Source organism: Hypomesus transpacificus, chromosome 11, assembly GCF_021917145.1.
Source record: "Hypomesus transpacificus isolate Combined female chromosome 11, fHypTra1, whole genome shotgun sequence".
In the NCBI taxonomy this organism is placed as follows: Eukaryota; Metazoa; Chordata; class Actinopteri; order Osmeriformes; family Osmeridae; genus Hypomesus; species Hypomesus transpacificus.
Genome location: NC_061070.1, coordinates 2,583,454 through 2,611,324, shown reverse-complemented (window position 1 = coordinate 2,611,324; position 27,871 = coordinate 2,583,454). Strand labels below are relative to the sequence as shown.

The 27,871-nt window shown below is 51.6% G+C and overlaps 1 protein-coding gene across 6 annotated transcripts in view; it reads left to right on the top strand.

Moving 5' to 3' along the window:
* Positions 1 to 7,649: 7,649 nt before the first annotated feature.
* fam135a (family with sequence similarity 135 member A) overlaps positions 7,650 to 27,871 on the top strand; it is a 31,831-nt gene continuing 11,609 nt past the window's right edge. Inside the window, exons 1-9 of one of the 6 annotated variants that reach the window (XM_047029074.1) lie at positions 7,650 to 7,876; positions 8,624 to 8,709; positions 12,929 to 13,048; positions 19,613 to 19,692; positions 21,131 to 21,285; positions 21,467 to 21,537; positions 22,691 to 22,864; positions 23,248 to 23,374; positions 27,584 to 27,737. In XM_047029074.1, coding sequence (XP_046885030.1) covers positions 12,972 to 13,048; positions 19,613 to 19,692; positions 21,131 to 21,285; positions 21,467 to 21,537; positions 22,691 to 22,864; positions 23,248 to 23,374; positions 27,584 to 27,737 — 838 coding nt within the window. In that variant the 5' untranslated portion in view covers positions 7,650 to 7,876; positions 8,624 to 8,709; positions 12,929 to 12,971. The remainder of the gene's footprint in view (positions 7,877 to 8,623; positions 8,710 to 12,928; positions 13,049 to 19,612; positions 19,693 to 21,130; positions 21,286 to 21,466; positions 21,538 to 22,690; positions 22,865 to 23,247; positions 23,375 to 27,583; positions 27,738 to 27,871) is intronic. The other 5 variants (XM_047029069.1, XM_047029071.1, XM_047029072.1 and 2 more) reach the window with 5 other exon arrangements.

Here is a 27,871-nt window from a genome sequence, read left to right as displayed (position 1 = left end):
ACGTTGTTGGACAGCAGCCCAGTTTACCTGGTGTTGATTCTGAAGTTGAAATTTGGGCCCATCTTGTACGCACTACGTGTAGGGGTTGATCCTGCGACCTTTTTAACGGTCCCTCGTCTTGCTAACTCAGCGATGTGAAACTGGGACATGATGTCAAATCCTGTTGGAAGAAAACTGTGTCACTGAGACCGTCAAGTGACGCATGTGTGATTCTACTGCATGTGCAATCTGAATGTGTAACAACCTGGGAAACGATCTTCCCCGATGTTGACCTGTGGACACACGTCTTGTTCCGACTGAACGTCCATCCCGGAGGAGTAAGACACAACTGCAGAAGTAAAGTAACAACTGACAAATCATGTGTTTAATTGGCAAATGTGTGTGTGCGTGTGTGTGTGTTTGCAGGCACAAGTTGGGCACAAGTTGGGTGTGCTTATAATGGTGTGTCTAACGCCATAAAACTCTTGTAATGTTTGAAAAGCTGGAGCACGCTAAATAAATATTGCCTCTGATTGTTTGTCGCTTCCTGTTAATCCTTTACACCCTCGCTCGAGCCTTTGCCGCGCGCTCGTTTATGTGCACAGCTGGGGGTTGTTAAAATGTGTGCATATCCGTTATTACATTCAGATATCATGCTTTCTCCACCTCCATTACACAGTAGGCCTATGCGCCCAAATGAACTCTCTCAATCATCCGTGCCACTTTACACGGTATTGACTCACTATCAGATAAAGTATTAGACACAACGTGCTAGTGAGCGATGAAGAAAGTGACGGTTGGTTTGGTTATAACTGTACAGTCTGATCCATGCAGTGTCGGTTTGCCTGTCCGAGGACGTATACGTACTTTGGGAGTGCAGGCCGGTGCAGATGCATTGTGGGAACACGAAACACAGAGAGCAGAGAAGAACCACCCTCGAACACCAGATATACATCATCCTGAGAACCCAATCATTTTCTTTTTTTCACATAACATAAGTGTTTGGGACTGGCTAATAAACATGCTTGAAGGAAAAGCCCACATAAGTTACTTTTTTGTTGTAGTTCTGCATCTATGACTTTTTGAACGAACTGAAATCACAAGGCTAATCCTGATGTTCACATTGACATCATTGAGAAGCTCAGGATTTCCTCTCAACTGGACAGAATCCATAAAGACAAAAGGAAAGATGGTTTCAAAGGTTCCAAAACCAGTGTCCACCACAGGGAACCTCAAGGAACTGTGTCTCAGGAAGAACACGTATACCACAATCAGTGGGAATCAATACAGGGACATAGATGATCAACTCTGTACATATATATGATCTATGACACAAATTTGATTTGAAAAACACAATATTTAAATCTGTTCACAGATTCAATAGAGAGTAACATACAGACCTAAACTTGTTCACATTAATATCCATACATAAATCTCAAAAGAGGATTTTTACCATTGAAGTCCACCCATGAAGTTGCTCGAAGTTGTTTAGAAAAGTGCTGCCTACTCGGCTGATGTTTCCAGGAGGTGGTTAAACAGCAGAACAGTCTCTAGATGAGTCCTCCAGTGAGCCTGGTCAACACTGGAGCTAGTCTGAGGAGGACTGCTCATAGCCCTGCCTGCTGGGGGTGTGGGGGGGGGGCTGCTAGGGGGACTGCTGGGGGGGGGGGGGGGCTGCTGGAGGGGGGGGGCTGCTGGGGGGCCTGCTGGGGGGGGGGGGGGGGGCTGCTGGGGGGGGGCTGCTGGGGGGTTGCCGGGTGCTGCTGGGGGGACTGCTGGGGGGACGGGGGGGCCTACTGGGGGGGGGGCTTGGTGGGGGGGCTTGCTTGGGGGGGGGGGCTTGGCGGGGATCTGGAGGGGACACTGGTGGGGGCCTGGAGTGGGGGCTGGTGGGGGACGCTGGGGGTCTGGTGGAGGGTTGGAGGGGCACTGGTAAGGAGCTGGTGAGGGGGGGCTGGTAGGGGGGGAGGGCTGGTAGGGGGCTGGTGGGGGGGAGGGCTGGTAGGGGGCTGGTGGGGGGACTGGTGGGGGGGGCTGGTAGGGGGCTGGTGGGGGGTGAAGACGTATTAGATAGTACCCAATTACTGTAAATGAACCAAGTCAATTAAGTGAATCACCAAGTTCACGAAGTTCAAGACAAAATCAACGTATTTATTACAGATCTGCGGGTGTCTGATACACTCGATTTGAGCATCTCAGAAGACTGGACAATGAATACAGAAATGAAGGGCAGTTGAATAGTATCACGATATGGGGTTTTTTACTCTCACGATAAACGTCAGGGGATCATAATCAACATAACCTTTACAAGCACAGAAAGAGGACGCTGCATGCTAGATAGCTTTTGTTTAGGCTTTAGATAGGGCTCCTAGAAATGGCCTTGACGGTCCATGTTCTCATGAGCTAATATACCAGGGTATAGTTGGTTGGGGGGGGGCAATGTGCGGCTGATCGAGGGCCTGGTGGGGGGCCTGGTGGGGGGGCCTGGTGGGGGTCTGGTGGGGGGACCTGGTGGGGGTCTGGTGGGGGGGCCTGGTGGGGGTCTGGTGGGGGGACCTGGTGGGGGTCTGGTGGGGGGGCCTGGTGGGGGTCTGGTTGGGGGGGCCTGATGGGGGTCTGGTTGGGGTCTGGTGGGGGGGCCTGGTGGGGGGGTCTGGTGGGGGGGCCTGGTGGGGGATCTGGTGGGGGTCTGGTGGGGGGGCCTGGTGGGGGGGTGTAGTGGGGGGTCTGATGGAGGCCCTGGTGGGGGCCTGGTTGGGGCCTGGTGGGGGGCCTGGTTGGGGCCTGGTTGGGGCCTGGTGGGGGGCCTGGTTGGGGTCTGGTGGGGGGGTCTGGTGGGGGGCCTGGTGGGGGCCTGGTTGGGGCCTGGTGGGGGGCCTGATGGGGGGGCCTGGTGGGGGTCTGGTGGGGGGACCTGGTTGGGGGGGCCTGGTGGGGGTCTGGTGGGGGGACCTGGTGGGGGTCTGGTGGGGGGGCCTGGTGGGGGTCTGGTGGGGGGACCTGGTGGGGGTCTGGTGGGGGGGCCTGGTGGGGGTCTGGTTGGGGGGGCCTGATGGGGGTCTGGTTGGGGTCTGGTGGGGGGGCCTGGTGGGGGGGTCTGGTGGGGGGGCCTGGTGGGGGATCTGGTGGGGGTCTGGTGGGGGGGCCTGGTGGGGGGGTGTAGTGGGGGGTCTGATGGAGGGCCTGGTGGGGGCCTGGTGGGGGGCCTGGTGGGGGGTCTGATGGAGGGCCTGGTGGGGGCCTGGCGGGGGGCCTGGTGGGGGGTCTGATGGAGGGCCTGGTGGGGGGTCTGATGGAGGGCCTGGTGGGGGCCTGGTGGGGGCCTGGTTGGGGGTCTGATGGAGGGCCTGGTGGGGGCCTGGTGGGGGCCTGGTGGGGGGTCTGATGGAGGGCCTGGTGGGGGCCTGGTGGGGGCCTGGTTGGGGTCTGGTTGGGGCCTGGTGGGGGCCTGGTGGGGGCCTGGTGGGGGTCTGGTGGGGGGCCTGGTGGGGGCCTGGTTGGGGTCTGGTGGGGGGGTCTGATGGGGGGCCTGGTGGGGGCCTGGTTGGGGCCTGGTGGGGGGCCTGGTTGGGGTCTGGTGGGGGGCCTGGTGGGGGCCTGGTTGGGGCCTGGTGGGGGGCCTGGTGGGGGTCTGGTGGGGGGGCCTGGTTGGGGGCCTGGTGGGGGCCTGGTTGGGGTCTGGTGGGGGGTCTGGTGGGGGCCTGGTTGGGGTCTGGTTGGGGTCTGGTGGGGGGGCCTGGTGGGGGCCTGGTGGGGGCCTGGTTGGGGTCTGGTGGGGGGTCTGGTGGGGGCCTGGTTGGGGTCTGGTTGGGGTCTGGTGGGGGGGCCTGATGGGGGTCTGGTTGGGGTCTGGTTGGGGCCTGGTGGGGGCCTGGTTGGGGTCTGGTTGGGGTCTGGTGGGGGGCCTGGTGGGGGCCTGGTTGGAGTCTGGTGGGGGGCCTGGTGGGGGCCTGGTTGGGGTCTGGTTGGGGTCTGGTTGGGGTCTGGTGGGGGGCCTGGTGGGGGCCTGGTTGGGGTCTGGTGGAGGGGTCTGGTGGGGGCCTGGTGGGGGGCCTGGTGGGGGGCCTGGTGGGGGTCTGGTTGGGGGGCCTGGTTGGGGTCTGGTGGGGGGCCTGGTGGGGGCCTGGTTGGGGTCTGGTGGGGGACCTGGTGGGGGTCTGGTGGGGGGCCTGGTGGGGGGCCTGGTGGGGGTCTGGTGGGGGGGTCTGATGGGGGGCCTGGTGGGGGCCTGGTTGGGGCCTGGTGGGGGGCCTGGTGGGGGTCTGGTGGGGGGCCTGGTGGGGGCCTGGTTGGGGTCTGGTGGGGGGGTCTGATGGGGGGCCTGGTGGGGGACTGGTTGGGGCCTGGTGGGGGGCCTGGTTGGGGTCTGGTGGGGGGGTCTGGTGGGGGGCCTGGTGGGGGCCTGGTTGGGGCCTGGTGGGGGGCCTGGTGGGGGTCTGGTGGGGGGGCCTGGTTGGGGGCCTGGTGGGGGCCTGGTTGGGGTCTGGTGGGGGGTCTGGTGGGGGCCTGGTTGGGGTCTGGTTGGGGTCTGGTGGGGGGGCCTGGTGGGGGCCTGGTGGGGGCCTGGTTGGGGGCCTGGTTGGGGTCTGGTGGGGGGTCTGGTGGAGGCCTGGTTGGGGTCTGGTTGGGGTCTGGTGGGGGGGCCTGATGGGGGTCTGGTTGGGGTCTGGTTGGGGTCTGGTGGAGGGGCCTGATGGGGGTCTGGTTGGGGCCTGGTTGGGGTCTGGTGGAGGGGTCTGGTGGGGGCCTGGTGGGGGGCCTGGTGGGGGGCCTGGTGGGGGTCTGGTTGGGGGGCCTGGTTGGGGTCTGGTGGGGGGCCTGGTGGGGGCCTGGTTGGGGTCTGGTGGGGGACCTGGTGGGGGCCTGGTTGGGGCCTGGTGGGGGGCCTGGTGGGGGTCTGGTGGGGGGGCCTGATGGGGTCTGGTTGGGGCCTGGTGGGGGGCCTGGTGGGGGTCTGGTGGGGGGGCCTGGTTGGGGTCTGGTGGGGGTCTGGTTGGGGTCTGGTGGGGGGGCCTGATGGGGTCTGGTTGGGGTCTGGTGGGGGGGCCTGGTTGGGGTCTGGTTGGGGTCTGGTGCGGGGCCTGGTGGGGGGCCTGGTGGGGGCCTGGTTGGGGTCTGGTGGAGGGGTCTGGTGGGGGGCCTGGTGGGGGGGCTGATGGGGGTCTGGTTGGGGTCTGGTGGGGGGCCTGGTGGGGGCCTGGTTGGGGTCTGGTGGAGGGGTCTGGTGGGGGCCTGGTGGGGGGCCTGGTGGGGGGCCTGGTGGGGGTCTGGTTGGGGTCTGGTTGGGGTCTGGTGGGGGGTCTGGTGGGGGGCCTGGTGGGGGGCCTGGTGGGGGGCCTGGTGGGGGTCTGGTTGGGGTCTGGTTGGGGTCTGGTGGGGGGTCTGGTGGGGGCCTGGTGGGGGGCCTGGTTGGGGTCTGGTGGAGGGGTCTGGTGGGGGCCTGGTGGGGGGCCTGGTGGGGGGCCTGGTGGGGGTCTGGTGGGGGTCTGGTTGGGGTCTGGTGGGGGGCCTGGTGGGGGTCTGGTGGGGGGCTTGGTGGGGGTCTGGTGGGGGCCTGGTGGGGGGCCTGGTGGGGGGCCTGGTGGGGGTCTGGTGGGGGTCTGGTGGGGGCCTGGTGGGGGGCCTGGTTGGGGCCTGGTGGGGGGTCTGGTGGGGGGTCTGGTGGAGGGGTCTGGTGGGGGGCCTGGTGGGGGCCTGGTGGGGGTCTGGTGGGGGCCTGGTGGGGGGCCTGGTGGGGGGCCTGGTGGGGGTCTGGTGGGGGTCTGGTTGGGGTCTGGTGGGGGGCCTGGTGGGGGTCTGGTGGGGGCCTGGTGGGGGGCCTGGTGGGGGTCTGGTGGGGGTCTGGTGGGGGCCTGGTGAGGGCCTGGTTGGGGCCTGGTGGGGGTCTGGTGGGGGTCTGGTGGGGGCCTAGTGGGGGGCCTGGTGGGGGGCCTGGTGAGGGTCTGGTAGGGTTAGTCCAGGGTGTCCAGTTTATTGTACAACCTCATATTGGAAGTTTCTCGAATCGTCCTTGTTGTGAGACATTTGGTGTCCAGAGATATACAGTCTCCACCTCTGTAATGGACACACACCTCTGAACCACCACTGGTGAACAACAACAAGTATTTACATGTTATCTAGTAAAAGTATACACACTCCTTACCACTTATCAACATTTCTTGCAACAACAAAATCTTACCACCTCGTTACTTTACATACTTGCGTAACGTAATCTATAGTTTACACTGGTGGCATGCCAATATTGACAACCTCAAAAAAGATGATTGTACTGCATGTGTTTATGTACTAGGCAATCCTATAACAAAATATTAGTTTGATGTTTTAGACAGCCATTAGTCTTCCAGAGATGGGCCTGTTTACAAAGATCTCCGAACATTCATCCCTCTGAATGTTCCTTGTAACCATTAGAACTAGTAACCACGCACTCCCACACAGATGACTGGATTGTCGGGGAAGGTTTTTTTGCACCCCTATCAACAAGGCCCAGGACCCCCAATTGACACTAAGTCATTTATAAAATACTGGGCTACATTAACGCTTCTCTGGCCCACAGCCTCACTGCACTCTATTACTTTTATATCTTATTTTATTTTATATTGTCCAGTTTTGTTAGTGTTTTGTTGTATTTTTTTTCAATGTCTTTTATATTTAAGGAGTGCATACACTTTTTAAAGATTCTTATATGTTTACTGTATGCATCTACCCACCAATGTAAATTCCTTGTTGTGTAAACTACTTAATTTTTTTTTCATTTTTTTTTTTGATTAAAACTCATTCTGATTCTGATTAAGGAGGGACGTGTCGAATACAAGGGGGAGTACAGGTTTTTAGTTTATTTGGGAGACAATATTATAATCTTTGCAGAGGCATCCAGTGTCAGTACTTAACGGAACATTGTCTGTGCTAAAAAAAGAAAAGAAGAACATTAATCAACTTGTAAAGTATTGCGGTCGTGTTTCATGCGTTCTCTGATTAGTTAAGTATATATATATTTATATATATATATACACATACATATCTTATCATCAAATCAAATCAAATGTATTTGTATTGCCCTTTTTACACGCAAGCATGTCACAGAGGGATTCACATACGCCCATAGAACTGCCCCTCAACTAACCTAAACCCTCAAGGAAGACAAGGAAAAACTCCCAGAAAAACTCCCAACAGGAGAAAAATTTAAGAAACCTTGGGAGGATCCATTCAGAGAGGGATCCCCTCCTCCAGAGACGGTTGGTAAGAGAGAGGAGCAGAACACAAGCTAAACATAGTCATACAGTGTCAATGGGTTTTGAAACACCAAAATCCATTGTTGAACTTTATAGGTGTAGGACAGGACCGGGAGACTCGCTGACAACCAGGTCCAGCGTTGGCAGACCGACGTCCATTGCAGTGTATGTGTGAAATCTGGACTATTTTACCAATGTGCACTTACTAAACGTTTAGGAGGCTAGGATATTTTATTTTACCTTTTATATTTTGTGTACGCGCGTCTACACCCCCACACACGCACATACTCACGCGCACGCACACACGCGTACACACGCGAGCGCACGCACGCACGCACGCACACGCACCCTTTATTTAACTTCCTCGCTTGGCAATTATATTTTAGACTCACGTATTCGTCCCTTGATTTAATTAAGTGACAGTGAGAAAACATTCTGCGACTGCATGGAATATGCGCATAGGTGCGCAGCCAGGTTGTTTGAGAACGAGCAGCGCGTCAGTCGAACCCTGACAGCTGCCGTGGCGAGAAGGGGGAAAACAAGCCAGCCAGATAGCACAGCAACGTTGGTCGAACTCCCAATTAACTCCCTGCCAATTAAAGCTTAGCTGGGGAGGCATCGCAAAAAGTCTGATACAAAAAAGAAGACGAAATATATCACTTGTTAAGGTATGGTAATGTTCATTACTGTCAGCTAGCTGGGAATGTGGTAGCGAGTTAGCTAGCGTCAGTAGCCAGACTAGCCTAGAAAGAGAAATCATTGCACAAGTCCAGTCTAGATTGTTGGATAGCTAGCGTAAGTGCGCTTAGTCCCATGCCTACAAGCGAGCATTCGTTGCTCTTGTCGTGAAATCAGGGTTTTGTAGTTGGTTATGATATGAATGGACACAGTTCATCTGGTTGCATGGTTCCCCCCACACCAGCAGTGGTCGTAACATTAGATGTGCTATATTCAACATACCTTGCTAATGTGCTATATAGCTAAACTTAACCAAAAAAGCCACAGCTACCCCAGTTGTGCTTATGAATGTGTCGTTTTGGAGTAACTGTCATTTTAGCTGTCATTGTAGTCCTAGCTGGCTTGCTATATGTGGCTTAGTCAAATGGAGAGAGAGAATGTGTGGGTGGCAGGCGGACAGGCTAGCTTTACTGCGTAATCAACAGGGTCTCAGTTGAGAGGAGTGTCGTTTGCACTTTCCACAAAGCTCACCTCTCTATATCAGATCACCTTGATGACTTCGGTCTGACCTCTGCCGCTAAACTTTCGAAAACAATAAATGAAAAGGTGGCAGTCAATCTGAATCGTTTTATGCTGTTTACTCATCCACGACTGGAATTAGGATATCCAGTCTCAGCCAGGTCTTGTTTTTTTAATACTCAACCCCACTGATAGATGTGTGTGGTGACTCATTCTAGAGATGCCCACCGGAGATGTCAACCTGCAACGATGATCTTGTGAATATCGAGCGGAAATAACGACCCCTCGAATTGTCAGAAGTCAAGTAAGTGATTAACCTTTCAGTAGGGGCTCATCTCTGGTGCTTATTCAGTCACCATATCGCTATCTCAGAGACACATCACGGATGCAATCCGTCCATCCATCAGCTTATTATTGTCCTCAATCACTCTTGAGATACTGCTACTGTCATAAGTAACTATGCTAAATTCAACATGGAGGTGTGCGTCAAAAACTACTGCCCACAGACAGAGGAAAGTTAGTTTCGAGGGCAAACAAGCCGGTTGAGAAAGTGTCCGTAGTGGGCTCTGCCGCCAGGTACAGCTGACTGGGAGATGGCAGACTTCAACCGTTCAGGACACAATCCTCACTGAGCTGAGGAAGGCGATGGGCTTTTATAGAGGAGGGAGCGGAGTGTGAATGCCAGAGATGTGGTAGGTGAATTATTCATGTAGCAGCACAGAAGGGAGCATAGCCCGGGGATGGTGACGGTAGACGGGGGTCTCCTCTGATCACAGCTGTATGCTGACTTGCAGGACAGGCTGATGCTAGCTGCCCCGTCGCGGGCCTGAGCCAGCCCGTTAAGGGGGAGACGTGTTGAAACAAGGCTGTGTCATGGGGGCGGGGCCTAGCTCCGGGGTTAGAGCATTTGACTGCAGATCGAGACATCACAGGTCTAACCACCGCCCGTCATTTCACATTTCAAAGTGGCTGCCAAAAAAAACCTTTGTTCTGAGTGACTTGTGCTGCTGTATCTGTAATCTTTCCATCGATAACCTTGCTGAGCACACGGCCTTTGTGTAGAAACAACAGAAGTGTGGCGTTAGTGTGTCCTGCTCAGCCACGGCGGACGTGGACCCCAGGAAGCGGCTAACGAGCTTCCCCAGGTGGGCCTCACGCCTCCTCCTCCCCAGGTGGTTCCTCCCGGTGCATCTCCTCCCCAGGGAGCAGCTGTGAGGTCTGCAGCTATCAGGAGCAGCTGGACAGACACACAGAGAGCTGTTATAGTGATGTACTGCAGTGTTTCCCACAGATTAGAAACCTAATTGTGGCGGGGAGGGGTGGGGGTTGTCAGACGGGGGGGGGGGGGGGGGGGGGGGGGGGGGGGGGTCGTAATAATTCCTTCGTTAATAATTCTTTACAGTTAATTTGTTAGTAATTTGTTACATTAAATATTAATCCAAAATGATTCACACCTTCACAAAATTAACAACAACTAACATATTATTTCTGCATTATGCATGTAGCAACCCTAGTGCTAAACAACTATTTAACTGCTTGGCTCCATGACGCCGGGTAAGCTAGCTCTTGAGACTTCTCACCAAAAGAACGAAGGGGAAACTTTGAGTACTGTAATTAGCTCTGGATAAGAGCGTCTGCTAAATGACTAAATGTAAATGTGAGTAAGGTACCTCGCGAAAAGTAGCCTCAACTTTTCTCGACTTTTAGCTACGGCACTAATGCTGAAGGCTCGCTGATATAGCTGTCGGTCTTACTAGAACGGCATATGTATGCGTTGTTGTTGCTAACGTGTGCTGACGTTGTGACTGTGCATATGTGAGAAAGACGCATGAGTGACAGAGAGACGGAGGGAGAGCAGGGGAAAGGAAATGCAGCTGAACGAATACGCTGCGTGTTTTAACCTAAATAGCGATAAAAACAAATATTTTACGAAACGCAATGTGTGGCGGCCGGTGTTGATTCTGTGGCGCACCGCCACAAATTAGTCTATGTGTGGGAAACACTGCACTGTACAGACACACTCCTGTTATAGTGATGTACTGTACAGACACACAGAGCTGTTTTAGTGATGTACTGTACAGACACACTCCTGTTATAGTGATGTACTGTACAGACACACACTCCTGTTGTAGTGATGTACTGTACAGACACACAGAGCTGTTAAAGTGATGTACTGTACAGACACACTCCTGTTATAGTGATGTACTGTACAGACACACAGAGCTGTTGTAGTGATGTACTGTACAGACACAGAGAGCTGTTATAGTGATGTACTGTACAGACACAGAGAGCTGTTATAGTAATGTACTGTACAGACACAAAGAGCTGTTGTAGTGATGTACTGTACAGACACACAGAGCTGTTGTAGTGATGTACTGTACAGACACAGAGAGCTGTTATAGTGATGTACAGTACAGACACACTCCTGTTATAGTGATGTACTGTACAGACACACAGAGCTGTTGTAGTGATGTACAGTACAGACACACAGAGCTGTTGTAGTGATGTACTGTACAGACACACAGAGCTGTTATAGTGATGTACTGTACAGACACACTCCTGTTGTAGTGATGTACTGTACAGACACACAGAGCTGTTATAGTGATGTACTGTACAGACACACTCCTGTTATAGTGATGTACTGTACAGACACACAGAGCTGTTGTAGTGATGTACTGTACAGACACACTCCTGTTTTAGTGATGTACTGTACAGACACACAGAGCTGTTATAGTGATGTACTGTACAGACACACTCCTGTTATAGTGATGTACTGTACAGACACACAGAGCTGTTGTAGAGTGACCTCAGCTGTAATGTACAGTGATCTTCAGCCTGGTGCTTATAAACAGTCTTTTTGCCGGGAGGTTTCAGTTCAGGCCCGGCGCTAATTTCCCCACGTTCTTTCACTCAATAATTGACTCGAGTCTTCATTGGCTTGGGTACTTGCGTAAGATGGGGGGCCTGTTATGTCATGCCTGGTGGAGCTCCTCACTGCTGCAAGCAGGAATTCAGAAGGAAGACGAGAGCAAAGGAGAGGGCGATGAAACGAGGGTGGAGTGTCTCTCTGGTGGGGCTGCTTCTCCGTGAGACCGGCTGGAAGCAAAACTCTGTCTCCTCTGATGCTCTCGAGCTTCAAATCAAACGGAAAAGAAAGAAAGTCAGAGATAGTAAAGGAGGGAGTGATGAGGGGAGAGATAACGAGAGCAAGCGTGTAAAGACGGAAGACGAGTAGGGAGGGAGGGAGAGAGAAAATCGCCCGGAGGCTTCACTTCAAGGGCCTTTTGTGAATCTAGTAACCCTGTTGCCCTGCACTGCATCCTGTGTTTGGTAAACAACACAGTAGGTGGATACAACCCACCCTCTCTTCGCTGCTCAACTAGAATGAGAGAGAGAGGGGGAGAGAGGGACAGAGAGATGGGAGGGAAGGTGGGTGGGTGTGGGAAGGAAGACAGAGCCATCCTGTTGTTAACCTGCCACAGACAGAGCTGTCCGCTCAGTGCCAGATTGTGCTCCTGGTCTGTGCTGCTCTCCAGGCAGACTTGTCTTGTCATTGCCATATTGTGTTCCTTCTCTGTGGTTCTTGCCAGAATCACACTGCCTCCTCCCTGTTGGGGGGGATCACTTATTCATCCCTCACATTAGTAATTGAGGGGACTTCTGGCTGATTTGCGATGCCAGTTCCTCTTCAGCTTTACTTCTCAGAATCTGTGGAGGACACACAGCGAGTTTAGAGATCATATTCACCCACCTCAAGTCTCACTGCAAGTTAAGAGCTAGACATATTTCATTAGGATGGAGATCCCTATATAGGTCTTGCCATCCTTATTGAATATATACAGTATTAGTTTGTATTTATATTTAGTATTTATGTATATAGTTGTATATGTGACAGACTACAAATATAACAAATATATGTAATCTAACATTGTCAAGTAGTGGATATTGTATTGCAGGCCTATTTCAGTGGAGTGATTCATAGCCTCTTCTCTTTCTCTCTAAGTTTGGCTGCCCTGCCTGCCAGCCTTTTAGCAGAGTTGTGTTATTTCTAGAACAAGCAGCAGAACACTTGTGCTTCTCAGTTTGAGCTGCCGAGCCTCTATACAAACGGGCAAGAGGCACAGAGCCAGGAGAGGCAAGGCTAGGTTAGCCTAGGCGAGCCAAGGCTAGGTCAGCCTACTGTAGGCAAGGCGAGGCTAGGCAAGGGCTTAACCTAGGCAAGGTGAGGCTAGGCGAGGGCTTAGCCTTGCTGGTTTCAGGACTGCTTGTAAGTGAGATTCTCTGTGCTAGGCTAGGCTAATGGCTAGTGGTGTGTTGCTTGCTGTGTGGTGTGTGCGGGCCTAACTGCCTCAGTAATGACCAGTGTGAGATAAGCTTTGTGTCTCAAGGGTGAGCCCTTAATTGAGTCCTACTCTGGCAAGCCCTCTGGAGGCCAGGCAGGTGACTAATGTTTTGGTCTTGGTGTGTGTGTGCTCTTATGTGTGTGCTTCTGTGTGTGTGTGTTCTTCTGTGTTCTCCCGCAGGTGTGTCAGATGATGTAAGGGTTTCCCGCTGGTGAAGAACAAGATGAGTGAGGTCCAGGCCACGGTGGAGTTCTCCGTGGAACTCCACAAGTTCTACAACGTGGACCTGTTCCAGAGGGGGTGAGTAGAGCTGTTCTACAGAGGGTGGTGACAGCTGTGCCAGAGGGGGTGAGGACAGCTGTTCCAGAGAGGGTGGTGACAGCTGATCCAGTGGGGGTGAGGACAGCTGTTCCAGAGAGGGTGAGGACAGCTGTTTCAGAGAGGGTGAGGACAGCTGTTCCAGAGAGGGTGAGGACAGCTGATCCAGAGGGTGTGAGGACAGCTGATCCAGAGAGGGTGTGAGGACAGCTGTTCCAGAGAGGGTGAGGACAGGTGTGAGGACAGCTGTTCCAGAGAGGGTGAGGACAGCTGTTCCAGAGAGGGTGAGGACAGCTGTTCCAGAGAGGGTGAGGACAGCTGATCCAGAGGGTGTGAGGACAGCTGTTTCAGAGAGGGTGAGGACAGCTGATCCAGAGGGTGTGAGGACAGCTGATCCAGAGAGGGTGTGAGGACAGCTGTTCCAGAGAGGGTGTGAGGACAGCTGTTCCAGAGAGGGTGAGGACAGCTGATCCAGAGAGGGTGAGGACAGCTGATCCAGAGGGGGGGAGGACAGCTGTTCCAGAGAGGGTGAGGACAGCTGTTCCAGAGAGGGTGTGAGGACATCTGTTCCAGAGAGGGTGAGGACAGCTGTTCCAGAGAGGGTGTGAGGACAGCTGTTCCAGAGAGGGTGTGAGGACAGCTGTTCCAGAGAGGGTGAGGACAGCTGTTCCAGAGAGGGTGAGGACAGCTGTTCCAGAGAGGGTGTGAGGACAGCTGATCCAGAGGGTGTGAGGACAGCTGTTCCAGAGAGGGTGAGGACAGCTGTTCCAGAGAGGGTGAGGACAGCTGATCCAGAGGGGGGGAGGACAGCTGTTCCAGAGAGGGTGAGCAGAGCTGTTCCAGAGAGGGTGAGGACAGCTGTTCCAGAGAGGGTGTGAGGACAGCTGTTCCAGAGAGGGTGAGGACAGCTGTTTCAGAGAGTGTGAGGACACAGGCGTGACAGTAGTGTTGTGGGTGCTTGCGGACAGCTTGCTGCTGTAAATGAGACATACTGATGCAGTGTGCTGACAGCTTTCAGGGACTGGCTGTACAGGACTACAATCATGCACAGATAAGAGCTGACAGCTGGACGTTTGTGATGAAATTATCAGAAGACTTGACGTTGTCTCTCTCTCTCAGACAAGTAGTTGTGTCTGCCTGTCTGTCTGTCGCCTGTCTGTCTCCTGCCTGTCTATCGCCCACCCGTCGATCTGTCTGTGTGTGATCCCAGCCAGGCCCTGGTGTTTAGGTTTAGAGAGGAAGCCCCCATGCTGACTTCAGCTCTGTGGGGAGGTTCTGGGGGAGCGGGAATCCAACACCCTATCACGTCCCTGCCCTCACAGCAGACACACCTTCTGATCACGTCCCTGCCCTCACAGCAGACACACCTTCTGATCACGTCCCTGCCCTCACAGCAGACACACCTTCTGATCACGTCCCTGCCCTCACAGCAGACACACCTTCTGATCACGTCCCTGCCCTCACAGCAGACACACCTTCTGATCACGTCCCTGCCCTCACAGCAGACACACCTTCTGATCACGTCCCTGCCCTCACAGCAGACACACCTTCTGATCACGTCCCTGCCCTCACAGCAGACACACCTTCTGATCACGTCCCTGCCCTCACAGCAGACACACCTTCTGATCACGTCCCTGCCCTCACAGCAGACACACCTTCTGATCACGTCCCTGCGATCACAGCAGACACACCCTCTGATCACGTCCCTGCCCTCACAGCAGACACACCTTCTGATCACGTCCCTGCGATCACAGCAGACACACCCTCTGATCACGTCCCTGCGATCACAGCAGACACACACAGACTCTCTCTCTCTCTCTCTCTCTCTCTCAATGTCACACTCTTTTCTCTCTATTCTCACATGTTCAACCCTTACCAGTTAATCTAACTATGATTAATTATAATACAAACATCCAGAGGAATATGATGATGCAATATGAAATATTTAATGCACACAAACACACACACTGAGGTGATGAAGTTCAAGGCTGGCAAAAGCTGAACAGGTGCAAGGTGGAAAAACTGGCTTTTCCAGTGGACTTCTGTAACACAGAACTTGACAACCATTCTAAGAGAGGCAGCCATTATACTATCCATTGTCTGTCTGGTATAGGGTTGGTCTAGTCCTGGTTAGGTAGAGGCATGCTGCTTGTTGTTTGACTGCAAACTATGCATTTATCCTGTGGTTTGTGGTAGCTGATGGTGTTACATTTGATCCACAAAGCCAAGCCCTCGTCTGTAGTAATACGATCTCGGGCCGGCGGTTACAACTGTATTGATTGGGAGGATTTTGCTGGCCCTGGGCCCTGGCCCCGGCTTTGGCCCCTGGCCTTCCCTAGCCTGTGTAAACGGAGGCCTTCAGACCCACCAGCATGGCTGAAGGTTCTGGTCATTTCCCAGAGGTGCTTGCTCCCTGGACAGCACCTTGGGAGCAATTGGAGATGCCCAAAAGCTATTGGGACGTACAGTAGGCTACAGAGAAAGAGTGGGAAATCCCAGTTAGAAACAGTGTTTCATTGTCCCAGTTCTCCCCTGTAGTGTGTGTCTGGGTGTACACAGCTGTGTCAGACAGGAAGCATGTTTCCAGATACAGGGCCTTCTCTCAGCTTCCTGTTGCGGCGGTGGCATTCCGGCCCCGGTATTGTGTTCCCGGCTTTTACGAGACCCGGTATTGTGTCTCTGTTTCCCCGCCGGGCCCCAGAGAAGCACCTCTCTACGGTTCTCTGAGAATGATCAGGTATTAATAGCCCTGTTCCCCTCCAGAGAACAGCCAGCCCAGGCTAGGCTGCTGTGGTCTGAGGGCTTTCCTTCTGTTGGAAACACACAGTCTGGGGGATGGAACCAGGCTCGGACTCAGCCCTCTCAGTCTTGGCTCAGAACCACGCTGCAGAAAGGAAGGTTAGGGAGGGGGTGGAGAAGGAGAAAGGAGAGCAGGGCTCCAGACTGCGACCAAATGGTTGCATTTTGCGACCAGTTTTTGAGACGGTGCGAGCATTTGTTACACGCACATGTGCGACCTACACACTTTGAATTCATTGGGTGTGCACAATGTCAGCACACGTTAGCAACGACGCATAGATACGACGTTCTAGTAAGACAGCGATATCAGCGTTCCTTCTGCATTGGTACCGTAGCTAAAAGTCTAGGAAAGTTGAGGCTATTTTTGCATGTACAGTACGTAATATCACATTAAATAATGTATTTAAACTCAAACTTGGTGCATCCCAGGCAGGGGCGTAGCCACGGTACCCAAAAACAAAAATATCTCTGAAAGATTATGCACCGGGTGCACATCGCAAAGTAAATAAGTAAAAAGAACAAACTGAAAAGATTCCTATCCATATTTTTCTAGGCCTACCCTAAAATATTTTTCTGGCTACGCCCCTGCGTCGCTGTATATCAGTTGTAAAATGACAGTAAAAAAAACGGACCCATCTGCAACTGACGCAGGCACACCCCACAATTTTCCCAGAAATTGTCCCAGGGGCGATTCTAGGATCAGACCTTTAGGGGTGCTCAGCCCCCAATTAGAATGAGACATGAATACAGTGCCTTGCAAAAGTGCTTAACGTAAACCCTCTTGCTAATTTAAATCCCTAATTTCATTTTATTTATTTTAATTTATACATTTATGTATTATTATGCAAAATATTGAATAAAAAAAACTAAGGATGTCGCTTTCTTCATGAACTACCAGCATCAAATGATAATAAACAATATATTTAAAAAAATATATATGTATAATTTTTAGGGGTGCTGAGATTAAATTTAGGGATGCTTGAGCACTCCTAAAAAGGGTCTAAAATTGCCACTGAATTGTACCCTCTCTAGTTACATTAATAAATGCATTGCAGGTCAATACAAGGTGTGCCCCAAAATGTTCTGCTTGCGCTCCTAAAGCTTTCAGTCAGGGGCTACTGTGCTCCTAGTAAAACAAGTTAGTCTGGAGCCCTGGAGAGGGGGAGGACGGGGGATGGGGAGAGGGAAAAGGATGTGACACGGTTCACGCTGTTTAAACAGCACCCTGGCAGACCCTGAACCCAGTCCAAACACGTTTTGGAACATTCTGGAACACTTGGGTGCATTCTGGAACACACCGAAACATCTGGACAGCCTCAACTGCAGCAGGCACAGGACAATCCCTGCCACACTCCGGCTAGCCAAAGAGCTGGAACGATCCAACAGCACCTTGCCAGGGCGTTTGTATATCAGGGAGCTTGTTTAGAACAGTGCACGTGTAGCAGCCCTGTCTCTACTAAAGAGGTGCTAACAGGTGCTAACAGTGCTGGTGTTGCAGCCCTGTCTCTACTAAAGAGTCTCTACTATGCGCAACCCGCCCTCTTCAGAGAATTCAGAACGCAGCGGCCCGTCTGGTCTACAATCTACCCAGACGCTCCCACGTTACCCCGCTCCTCATCTCCCTCCACTGGCTACCCATAACGGCCCGCATCAGATTCAAGACCCTGGTACTGACCTTCCGAGCAGTGAACGAGACTGCGCCCGACTCCATCAAGTCTCTCCTGCAGCCTTACACCCCCACCCGCCACCTACGGTCTTCTTCAGACAACCGCCTGGTGGTCCCACCTCTCAAGACCGCCCGGTCCCAGCACAAGCTCTTCTCCTGCCTGGCACCCCAGTGGTGGAATCAACTCCCCACCTCCATCAGAGACACGGACTGTCTCTCCACCTTCAAGAGAAGGCTCAAGACGCACTTGTTCCGGGAGTACAATGGTATTTAGGAATGGTTTGCTGAACCCAACGCTAGTTTCCTCAAGGTTCACAATGACTCTTGCTTAGACTGTTGCTCTTGTTGGTTAGTGGTAGCTGATTTAAACTGTTGTATTCTTTTTTTTTTTTTTTTTTTTAAATCCTATTTTTATTGCTTTCCTACAGGTACACCTGCACTTAGAGATTAATGTTGTGTAATTTTAACTTGTTTAACTAAATGCTCTTATGGTTTCTTCCCTTTAGTACTATTTTTTGGTTGTTCACAATATGTACTTCTTGTTTTTGACTACCCGCAATGCTGTGGGGCTATCTTGTTGTTATTATCAGTGACCTATGCACTTTGTGAAGCTCTCTCTTGGAAGTCGCTTTGGATAAAAGCGTCTGCTAAATGAATAAATGTAAAGAGGAGCTAACAGTGCAGGTGTAGCAGCCCCGTCTCTACTAAAGAGGTGCCAACAAGTGCTAACAGTGCTGGTGTAGCAGCCCTGTCTCTACTAAAGAGGAGCTAACAGGTGCTAACAGTGTTGGTGTAGCAGCCCCGTCTCTACTAAAGAGGAGCTAGCAGGTGCTAACAGTGTTGGTGTAGCAGCCCTGTCTCTACTAAAGAAGAGCTAGCAGGTGCTAACAGTGCTGGTGTAGCAGCCATGTCTCTACTAAAGAGGTGCTAACATTGCAGGTGTAGCAGCCCTGTCTCTACTATAGAGGAGCTAGCAGGTGCTAACAGTGCTGGTGTAGCAGCCCTGTCTCTACTAAAGATGAGCTAACAGGTGCTAACAGTGTTGGTGTAGCAGCCCTGTCTCTACTAAAGATGAGCTAACAGGTGCTAACAGTGTTGGTGTAGCAGCCCCGTCTCTACTAAAGAGGAGCTAGCAGGTGCTAACAGTGTTGGTGTAGCAGCCCTGTCTCTACTAAAGAAGAGATAGCAGGTGCTAACAGTGCTGGTGTAGCAGCCATGTCTCTACTAAAGAGGTGCTAACATTGCAGGTGTAGCAGCCCTATCTCTACTAGAGAGGAGCTAACAGATGCTAACAGTGCTGGAGGAGCTAGCAGGTGCTAACAGGGCTGGTGTAGCGAGGAGCAGCTCTGTTTCTACTAAAGTGGAGGTAGCAGGAGCTAGCACTTCCGTACTACCGTTGAACACTTGGCACTTGATTACTACTAGTGAACACTAGTGCCGCTGCAAAACATTTATGTAACCGTCATATTGTATTCCACTCATGGATGGTTTCCTCACCTGCTGTCTGAGCAGGATTCAGTGTGAACTTAGTTCTTCCAGAAACCAATCATATAGGTCAGCTATGCTGTCCTGGCCTCTACTCTCCTGGCCTCTAGTTTCCTGGCCTCTAGTTTCCTGGCCTCTATTCTCCTGGCCTCTATTCTCCTGGCCTCTATTCTCCTGGCCTCTATTCTCCTGGCCTCTAGTCTCCTGGCCTCTACTCTCCTGGCCTCTAGTATCTTGGCCTTAGCCAGACCTCACGTCAGTTGGCTCCATGTGTACTGGCATCAGTGATCGAGCAGCTCAGGTGAACTAGTGTTTAGAAGGTCTTGTTTCTCCTCTCTGACTGAGGGTTGATTTCCTAAGCTGGTATTGAGTTAACCAAGCTGTCACCTACCTGTTCTTTACAAACAAGGTCAAACAACTGTATTCTTTATTTATTTTTCTGCTTTTCTATCTCTCTCTATCCCCCTTCCTTCCTTTCTTCACAGGTGAGTGTCCCATGTTGCACCAGAGTTCCACATTTTTCCCAGGGTTCTATGTTCCCCTCAGGGTTCTATGTTCTCTTCACAGTTCGGTTCTGAGTGTTCTGTGTTCCCCAGGTTCTACCAGCTGCGTGCCAGTATGAAGGTTCCCCCACGCGTGCCACACAAGGTGGAGGCCAGCCTGCTGCATCCCGCAGGTCAGTGATGGTCTACAGTCCTACATCACCTCTACAGTCCTACATCACCTTTACAGTCCTACATCACCTCTACAGTCCTACATCACCTCTACAGTCATACATCACCTCTACAGTCCTACATCACCTCTACAGTCCTACATCAGCTTTACAGTCCTACCTCACCTCTACAGTCATACATCACCTCTACAGTCATACATCACCTGTACAGTCATACATCACCTCTACAGTCCTTCCTCACTTCTACAGTCCTACATCACCTCTACAGTCCTACATCACCTCTACAGTCCTACATCAGCTCTACAGTTCTACATCACCTCTACAGTCCTACATCACATCTACAGTCCCACATCACCTCTACAGTCCGACATCACATCTACAGTCCTACATCACCTCTGCAGTCAAACCCTGTGAGATGAGCTCCAAGCCCCTGGTTATCTGCTGTCCCAGTCCCCAGCACACTGGCTGCTAGACAATCTGCATGTTTCAGGAGGCAGAACGATGTTATTTAGGAGCCTCAATGTTATCAGCTGATTAGGTTTATTCTAGAATGTCGCACTCATGCTGCGCTGCTGACGCAGTATTCCGAACATTCCGTCCTTCCCTCCGTCCCTCCTCCATCCCTCGTGTCCACGGCCCTCTCAGAGCTGCGCTCGACCTCATCCTGAAGCAACACTATAAAGGAATGGCAAGTATGTCTGCAGTAAAGCCGATTTAGTTCCTTTGGCAGGAGGTGGACATGGCCTGGTTGAGCTACTCCTCACAACACTAGCTTTGTTTCCCCTTGCCTCTCCTCCCTTGCCAGCGCCTCTTAGCTCGTCCCTGCCCTGGGATGCCCAGTGCCAGGGTCTGTGGCTGGCCCCAAGCCCTTTCTGTATGTGCCAGGCGTAACAAAAGAACCAGTCACTGAAGATACAGGCGGGCTGCTTCGGAAGTCTCCAGTGTTGTTCTGGGTCGGATAACACAGAGGATATCTGACCGGACTAGTCCTGGTCCCTCACCTGGGGCCGAGCTGTGCTCTTCAAAGTCAAATCCCAGGTTCCGTATGTCCGGCACACTATGACCTACAACCCTAAAATCCAACTTCACTTTTTTTTTTAAGCCATGTTCTGAAGGGCTTCACAGAAGCCCTCAGTTTAGCTTCTGTAAGCCACCTAACCTTCAGTGAAGAACTGTGGAGGTTGCAGTTCAGCCCATCCTCCAGAGACAGCACCTTGTGATTGAGAAGGACTTGGGTCTCAGTGAAAGCAGAGGACGTTGGACCAGGCAGAAGTCAGAAGCATAAATGGTGTTGAGTGAGAAGACGGGTGTTGGGTAGATGTTTAACACTGGGTTCTCTTCTTTACCCCCCTCTCCTCTGCTATCCTCTCTTCTCCTCCCCTCTCCTTTCCTCTCTCCCCCCCCCCCCCTCTCCTCTGCTCTCCTTTCCTCCCCCCTCCAGGCTCTGACCTGGCTTTTCCTGCCACCGTCCAGGAAGACATCATCAGCAGCAAGACGTTTCAGATCCTGTACAAGAATGAGGAAGTGGTGGTCAACGACGTCATGGTCTTCAAAGTCATGATGCTATTGGACGAGAAGAAGGTAAAGCAGGAAGTGGTACGATAGTTTTCATGGCCATGTGGTCGAGTGGAATCAGTTTTGCTGAGGAGAATCGCTTTAAGCTTGCTTTCCCACACACACACGCATTTTATTCTCTCGCAAATGTTTTTTTTCCAGTTCAGATTACTGGTCTGTTGTGGAGGTTAATGGAGTTCGTGTGTGTGTGTTCATGTCTCAGGTGGAGGAGTCTCTAAATGACATGGACTTCCAGCTGTGCCTGGAGCTCTACTTCACAGATGGAGACTACTCGTACGTGTCCCAGACGAAGTCTCTCCAGGGTGTTCTCTCTGTGGATAGGAACAGGCCCTGTCTGCCTGCACTGGTGTCTGTTTTAGTGTTGCACGGCATACCGGTATTGGTACCGTACCGCTTTTTAGGAACGGTACGATACTGTCATTAAGAAAAAACTACTTTTATGCGCTGAAACAGGCAGTTGAACCTAAGCGATAAAAGCTGCAGGCTAGTGTGCCTTGAAGAACAGCGGATGTGCGAGTGATGTCACCCCTGTGCTCTGCTACATGCGGCCGGTGTTCGGAGAATTCAGATCCCCTGTTTCCCCTTTCGCGCGACTGTGCGAAACTGACCTTTTCTACTGTTGTTAGGTTGAGCTGTATGGGATTAAATACCATTGCGTGTGTTGGCTCATAGTATTTTCCCTCAGCATTAGATATATGTATTGCATGTTAGTTCATTTGCAATCGAATACAGGCTTTAAGGACTAGAATGTTTTTCCCCCCAGAGATTTTATTGCTCAAGTGTTAGTCAGATGTAGCCTACGCTAATTCTTGTGTTGCCGTTTTCAGAGTTTGAAACACAGCTACCGCGTGTAGTGTAACCTACTGTAATTTACAGTAGGTTACTCCATGTCAATTAAATCATGAGTATCGTTTCAGTATCGAGTAACGCGACACTACACTTACTATCAGTATTGAAGTCTAAATGTTGGTATTGTGACGACACTAGTCTGTTTGTAATAAGGCTCATACATCATGAAGGGATTCAGGCTGTTAGAGAGATGTTGTCTCTGCTCTCCTTCTCTGATCTTCGTTCTCCCCCCCCCCCCCCCCCCCCCCCCTGTCTCCCCCCCCCCCCCCTGTCTCCCCCCCCCCCCCCCCCTGTCTCCCCCCCCCCCCCCCCCCTGTCTCCCCCCCCCCCCTGTCTCCCCCCCCCCCCCCCCCTGTCTCCCCCCCCCCCCCCCCTGTCTCCCCCCCCCCCCCCTGTCTCCCCCCCCCCCCCCCCCCCCCTGTCTCCCCCCCCCCCCCCCCCCCCTGTCTCCCCCCCCCCCCCCCCCTGTCTCCCCCCCCCCCCCCCCCCCCCTGTCTCTCCCCCCCCCCCCCCTGTCTCCCCCCCCCCCTGTCTCCCCCCCCCCCCCCCCCCCTGTCTCCCCCCCCCCCCCCCCCAGGCCTGAGGAGCCCAGCTCCCTCCAGAGCATCAGCAGCAGGACAGTGCGTCTCCACTTCAGCCTCCAGCGAGGCATCCACCAGCACATCAACGTCATGTTCGACTACTTCCACCTGTCCGTCATCTCCATGGCGATACACGCATCCCTGGTGGCCCTGCACCAGCCCCTCATCAGGTCAGAGCACCTGACAGGAAGTCACCTAGCGCACAGGACAGGATTTGATGTATTGCACAGGACCACAACTTGATGTAGTGGACAGGACAGGAAATTACACGGTGCACAAGACAGGAAATTAACTAATGCGCATGGCAGGTATTGATATGGATAGAATACGATACAAGAGCGCAGGAAATGACATAGAGAATGGGATATAATACTAGTGGGATACAATAGTACTTTGTATAGTATTTTAGCCACTTTTATCTAAAGAGATGCACAGAAGGGGCTAGGTAAGCTCAATTCCCATAGCCTGACATTGCCAGACCAACTCACAAATGCTAGCTTAATACTACTGTGTCTCTCTCTGTGTGTGTGTGCGTGCGTGTGTGTGCGTGTAGTTTCCCTCGGCCAGTGAAGAGCACCTGGCTGAACCGCAGCGCTCCAGCCCAGAGTAAAGACTCGGTCATTCCTCCTCTGGAGAATGTGGTTTTTGGCTCCAGCTACGTCAAGCAGGTGTCCCCTGATGTAAGACAACCTTCAGACACACACACGCACCATCCAGGGGAGAAAGGCTGCTTTGAAATCATATTTTCGGAAATGTGTTTTTGTGTTTTTTTAGTGCATCGACGTGCTTGATTAGTCTTGCCTAGCACATTTGGAATGATCAATCCACATCTAACGACTGGCCTGGGAGGAAGTTTCAAGGTCTAGCTGAAGCTAGTTAAGTAGGACTCAGTGTAGCAGACCCAGCCAGGCTGAACAGGAGCTCTCCTCTCCCCTTTTCCTCTCTCTCTCTCTCTCTCTCTCTCTCTGTCTCTCTCTCTCTCTCTCTTTCCTCCCATCTTTCTCTCGCTCTCTCTCTCGCTCTCCTCTCCCATCTTTCTCTCTCTATATCTCTGTCTCTCGCTCTCTCTCTCTCCCTCCTCTCCCATCTTTCTCTCTCTCTATCTCTCGCTCTTCTCTCCCATCTTTCTCTCTCTATATCTCTATCTCTCGCTCTCTCTCTCTTCCTCCTCTCCCATCTTTCTCTCTCTATATCTCTATCTCTCGCTCTCTCTCTCTCCCTCCTCTCCCATCTTTCTCTATCTCTATCTCTTGCTCGCTCAATCTCTCCTTCCCCTCCTCTCCCATCTTTCTCTATCTCTCTGTCGCTCTCTCTCTCTCCTGTCTTTCTTTTCTCCTCTGCTGCCCTCCTCCCTCTCTGTCCTCTCTTTTTCTCCTCTTCATCTCCCCCTACCCTCCCCCTTACCTCTGTATCAGGCTAATTAACACTAGAAGTACCAAGCCGTTTTCCCTCCTCATTGGTCAAATGACCCCCGAGTCTTCAGACAGCGAGTCGTTCCTAACACGTAATGATTGTTAGATGGCGCTTCTTGCACGGAGCTAAAGGCAAGGTCGGAAAATGAACGTTGCAGGTTAGACTGCAGTTGGTGTATAGGAGCCCAACATTATCAACATTTTACAGTCAGCTGACTGATCGCGTTGTTGTCCCCAGTGAAAAGTATAAACACACAGAGACATCATAAACTGTCAATGGTCTAATTAGATCCAGTTATCCTGGATACAATCATGTAACGTTCTTCATTTATTGTCAGGACACAGTCCAAGAAGGCTATTAAAAAAATGAGAGCCAAGTGTAATTAGTTAGGATATAGGCTTACTTGATGTTACATGCTTAGCTTATTCATTTGAACAACTTTCGGAATGACAAGACAGTAGGGATGGTAAGATTCATCGGTGCTCCGGCATAAAAACTCACTATGCGATGGATGACAATGTGGGATAAAATCGCAATGTATCGTTTCTAACATATATATATATATATATATATATATATATATACATACATACATACATACATACATACATACATACATACATACATACATACATACATACATACATACATACATACATACATACATACATACATACATACATACATACAGGATTATACCGATGCAAAGATGTTAGAAACGATACATCGCGATTTTATCATCGCGATTTTATCCCACATTGTCATCCATCGCATATATATATATAATTGTGTGTAGGCGAACACCTTTAGTATTTAGAAACGTGACCAAAGATTTGCGACCAATAATTTTATATTTAGATAGATTCCGCCTCTCTAACTTTCTTAAGCGCGCTCTCATCTCCACTGCTGTCAGTGGCCGATTCTCGTCCAGTCTCTCGGCCAAGTTTCGCTCAAGTTGGAGGCGTGTTCGGGCGAGTGTGCGGAGGAAGAGTTGCACGTTCCTACGATTTGCAATAAATCCAAGGTTTGGCAACTCTTCGACATTTTCCAAGAAAGATGGACAATTTGACAAGACCCATGCAATTGGCAAGATAAGTGGTGCTGCAATAAAGTACATAAGCAGCACGGCTAATTTAGGTAGTCACCTGAAGAGGCTACATGGTATTTGTGTGGAGACGTCTGCCTCTCCCTCGGATTCAGCTATGGCTACAGTCAGTGGCTAGCTCCACCGGTACCCCTAGCGAGAATAGGAAGCTATTCTACGAGAAACAAATTCCTGTTGTGTACGACAAAGTAAGACGAGAGATAGCTGAGTCATTGAGAAAAAGTAGGACGTATGAGTTCAATTTAGTGTGTGGTGTTATGACAGTGTTTACAGCAGCTTGTGACTGCCTGTAATAGTTGACCCTTTTTTACATTCAGAGAATGCATACAGCAGGAAAGAAGGACTGGTTAAGGCAAGGTCCAGGCCTGATGTTATATTATCTTTTGTCAGAGACTTTGTTTAATATGTGAAGTAAAACATTCACTTTCTTCAGTAAATTTATGATTTGCTGTCTGACAAAGCAATTAATCATAATGTACCATCTGACACGAATTAATCATAATGTACCATATTAAATTGCATAGCATCATATTCTTTCGCATCGCATCTCGTTGAATTGCATTGTGTCGAATCGCACTGCATCGCAATAGGGGTTAATCGTATATCGCACTAGTAGTTGCTTTCATGTATCTTTAATGTATTGGATTGTTGGCAGTGCATCGAGATGTGTATCGCATGTGATGGAGATGCACATCCCTACAAGACAGGCATTGTATAATATACAGTGTTATCATACGGTTGAGAGTGTCTATTGTGGTTTCATGTTGGTTATTAGCCGACTGTAACATTGAGACTCCAGCTCCAAGTGTGGATGGCGGGTTACGCAAGAGCAGTAGCGCATTATGTGTAAAAAGGAAAAATTGCATTTGATAAATCAAGTAGGTGGCCCCTCTTCTACATTTAACCAGATACTTTAGAATATGTTTTGTTCCCTTTACATCTGTGGACTAAATATAATAAATATACTAATCTTGGGCAGTGCATTGTGCACAGGATTTCTTCTTTAGTTTGAGCTGGTAAACTGTGAATGCATCTGTCAGGTTATTTGAAAGGAGGAAGTCGCTGTGAAGAGAGTGGAGTTTATAAAGTGTGGCCGGCCGAATCAAGGAGACACGGAACCCAGTAGTCTGTCCGTGTCTCTTAATTATTTGAATTAGAATTAAAAAAAACATTTTTACTTTACTGGGGTCTCTTTACTGCTCGGCGCTTCCAGTGTTCTAATTCGTGTTGATGCAAGGTCTTCGTGGACCTTGCATCATCCCAGCATCATCCCAGCATCATCCCAGCATCATCCCAGCATCATCCCAGCATCATGCCAGCATCATGCCAGCATCATCCCAAAAATCATCCCAACATCATCCCAACATCATCCCAGCATCATCCCAGCATCATCCCAACATCATCCCAGCATCATCCCAACATCATCCCAGCTTCATCCCAGCATCATCCCAACATCATCCCAGCATCATCCCAACATCATCCCAGCATCATCCAAGCATCATCCCAGCATCATCCCAGCATCATCCCAGCTTCATCCCAGCATCATCCCAACATCATCCCAGCATCATCCCAGCATCATCCCAGCATCATCCCAACATCATGCCAGCATTATCCCAGCATCATCCCAACATCATCCCAGCATCATCCCAGCTTCCTCTCAGACCAGCGTAGCACCTCAGCAGTTGCAGAGCCCTTTAGTTGAGCTGCATCTTTGAAGAGCAGCTAAACACCAAAACATCAGTGCACAACAGGTCACATCAGTGCTCAGATACATCACATGGTAACTGGCCATGTTGACACGTCCCTCGGAGTGTTTGAGGAAGCGCCACAATCAATATGAATGAAAATCCCTTCGAGCGGGCCAAGGCTGGTGTGTGTAGTTCCTCTTTAAGGATGGCGTTTCCGCACCTCTGTACTGCAGTGTCATGGTGTGTGTGTGTGTGTGTACAGGATTCATGTTCATCTGAGTTGCAGGGAGGGGCAGCCTTGTGTCTGGACCGGCACATTGCTCAGTAAAGGCTCCTCCAACACTGACCTGTGTTGCCCAGCCAAGGACAAATGCAGTCGTAACAATCTGATACATGGTGGATCGAATCCATTCTTTATAGTCTGACCTTTCCGTCATATCTCTGTGCTCTCCTCCCCCCCACTCCCTCCTCCCCCTCCCTCCTGTCTTCCTCCCTCCTCTCTTCCTCTCTCCTCTCTTCCTCCTCCCTCCTCTCCCTCCTCTCCTCCCCTATGCCCTTCCCTCCTCTCCTTCTCCTCCTCCCCCTCCCTCCTCTCCCCTTCCCTCCTTTCCATCTCTTCCCTTCTCCCCCTCCCTCCTCTCCCCCTCCCTCCTCTCCACTTTCTCCCCCTCCCTCCTCTCCAGGGTCATACGTTCTTGGTGTCAGACCAGTGTCTGCAGCATGCCTTCAGCCTGCACCACAGCCTGTGTGCCAGCCTGCTGTTGGCCTACCAGGGACTGTTTGCCTACTTCTCCTCCGTCACCCAGGAGCTGCCCTCCTCTCACCGCATGGAGCTGGGTAGGCTGATGCATCACCCTAGCACAGGCACCATTACCACAGTATAGCATAGGACCCCTTAGCATAGCATAGGATACAATAACATAGGACACAACATAGGACCTATCATAGGACCCCTTAGCATAGCATAGGAC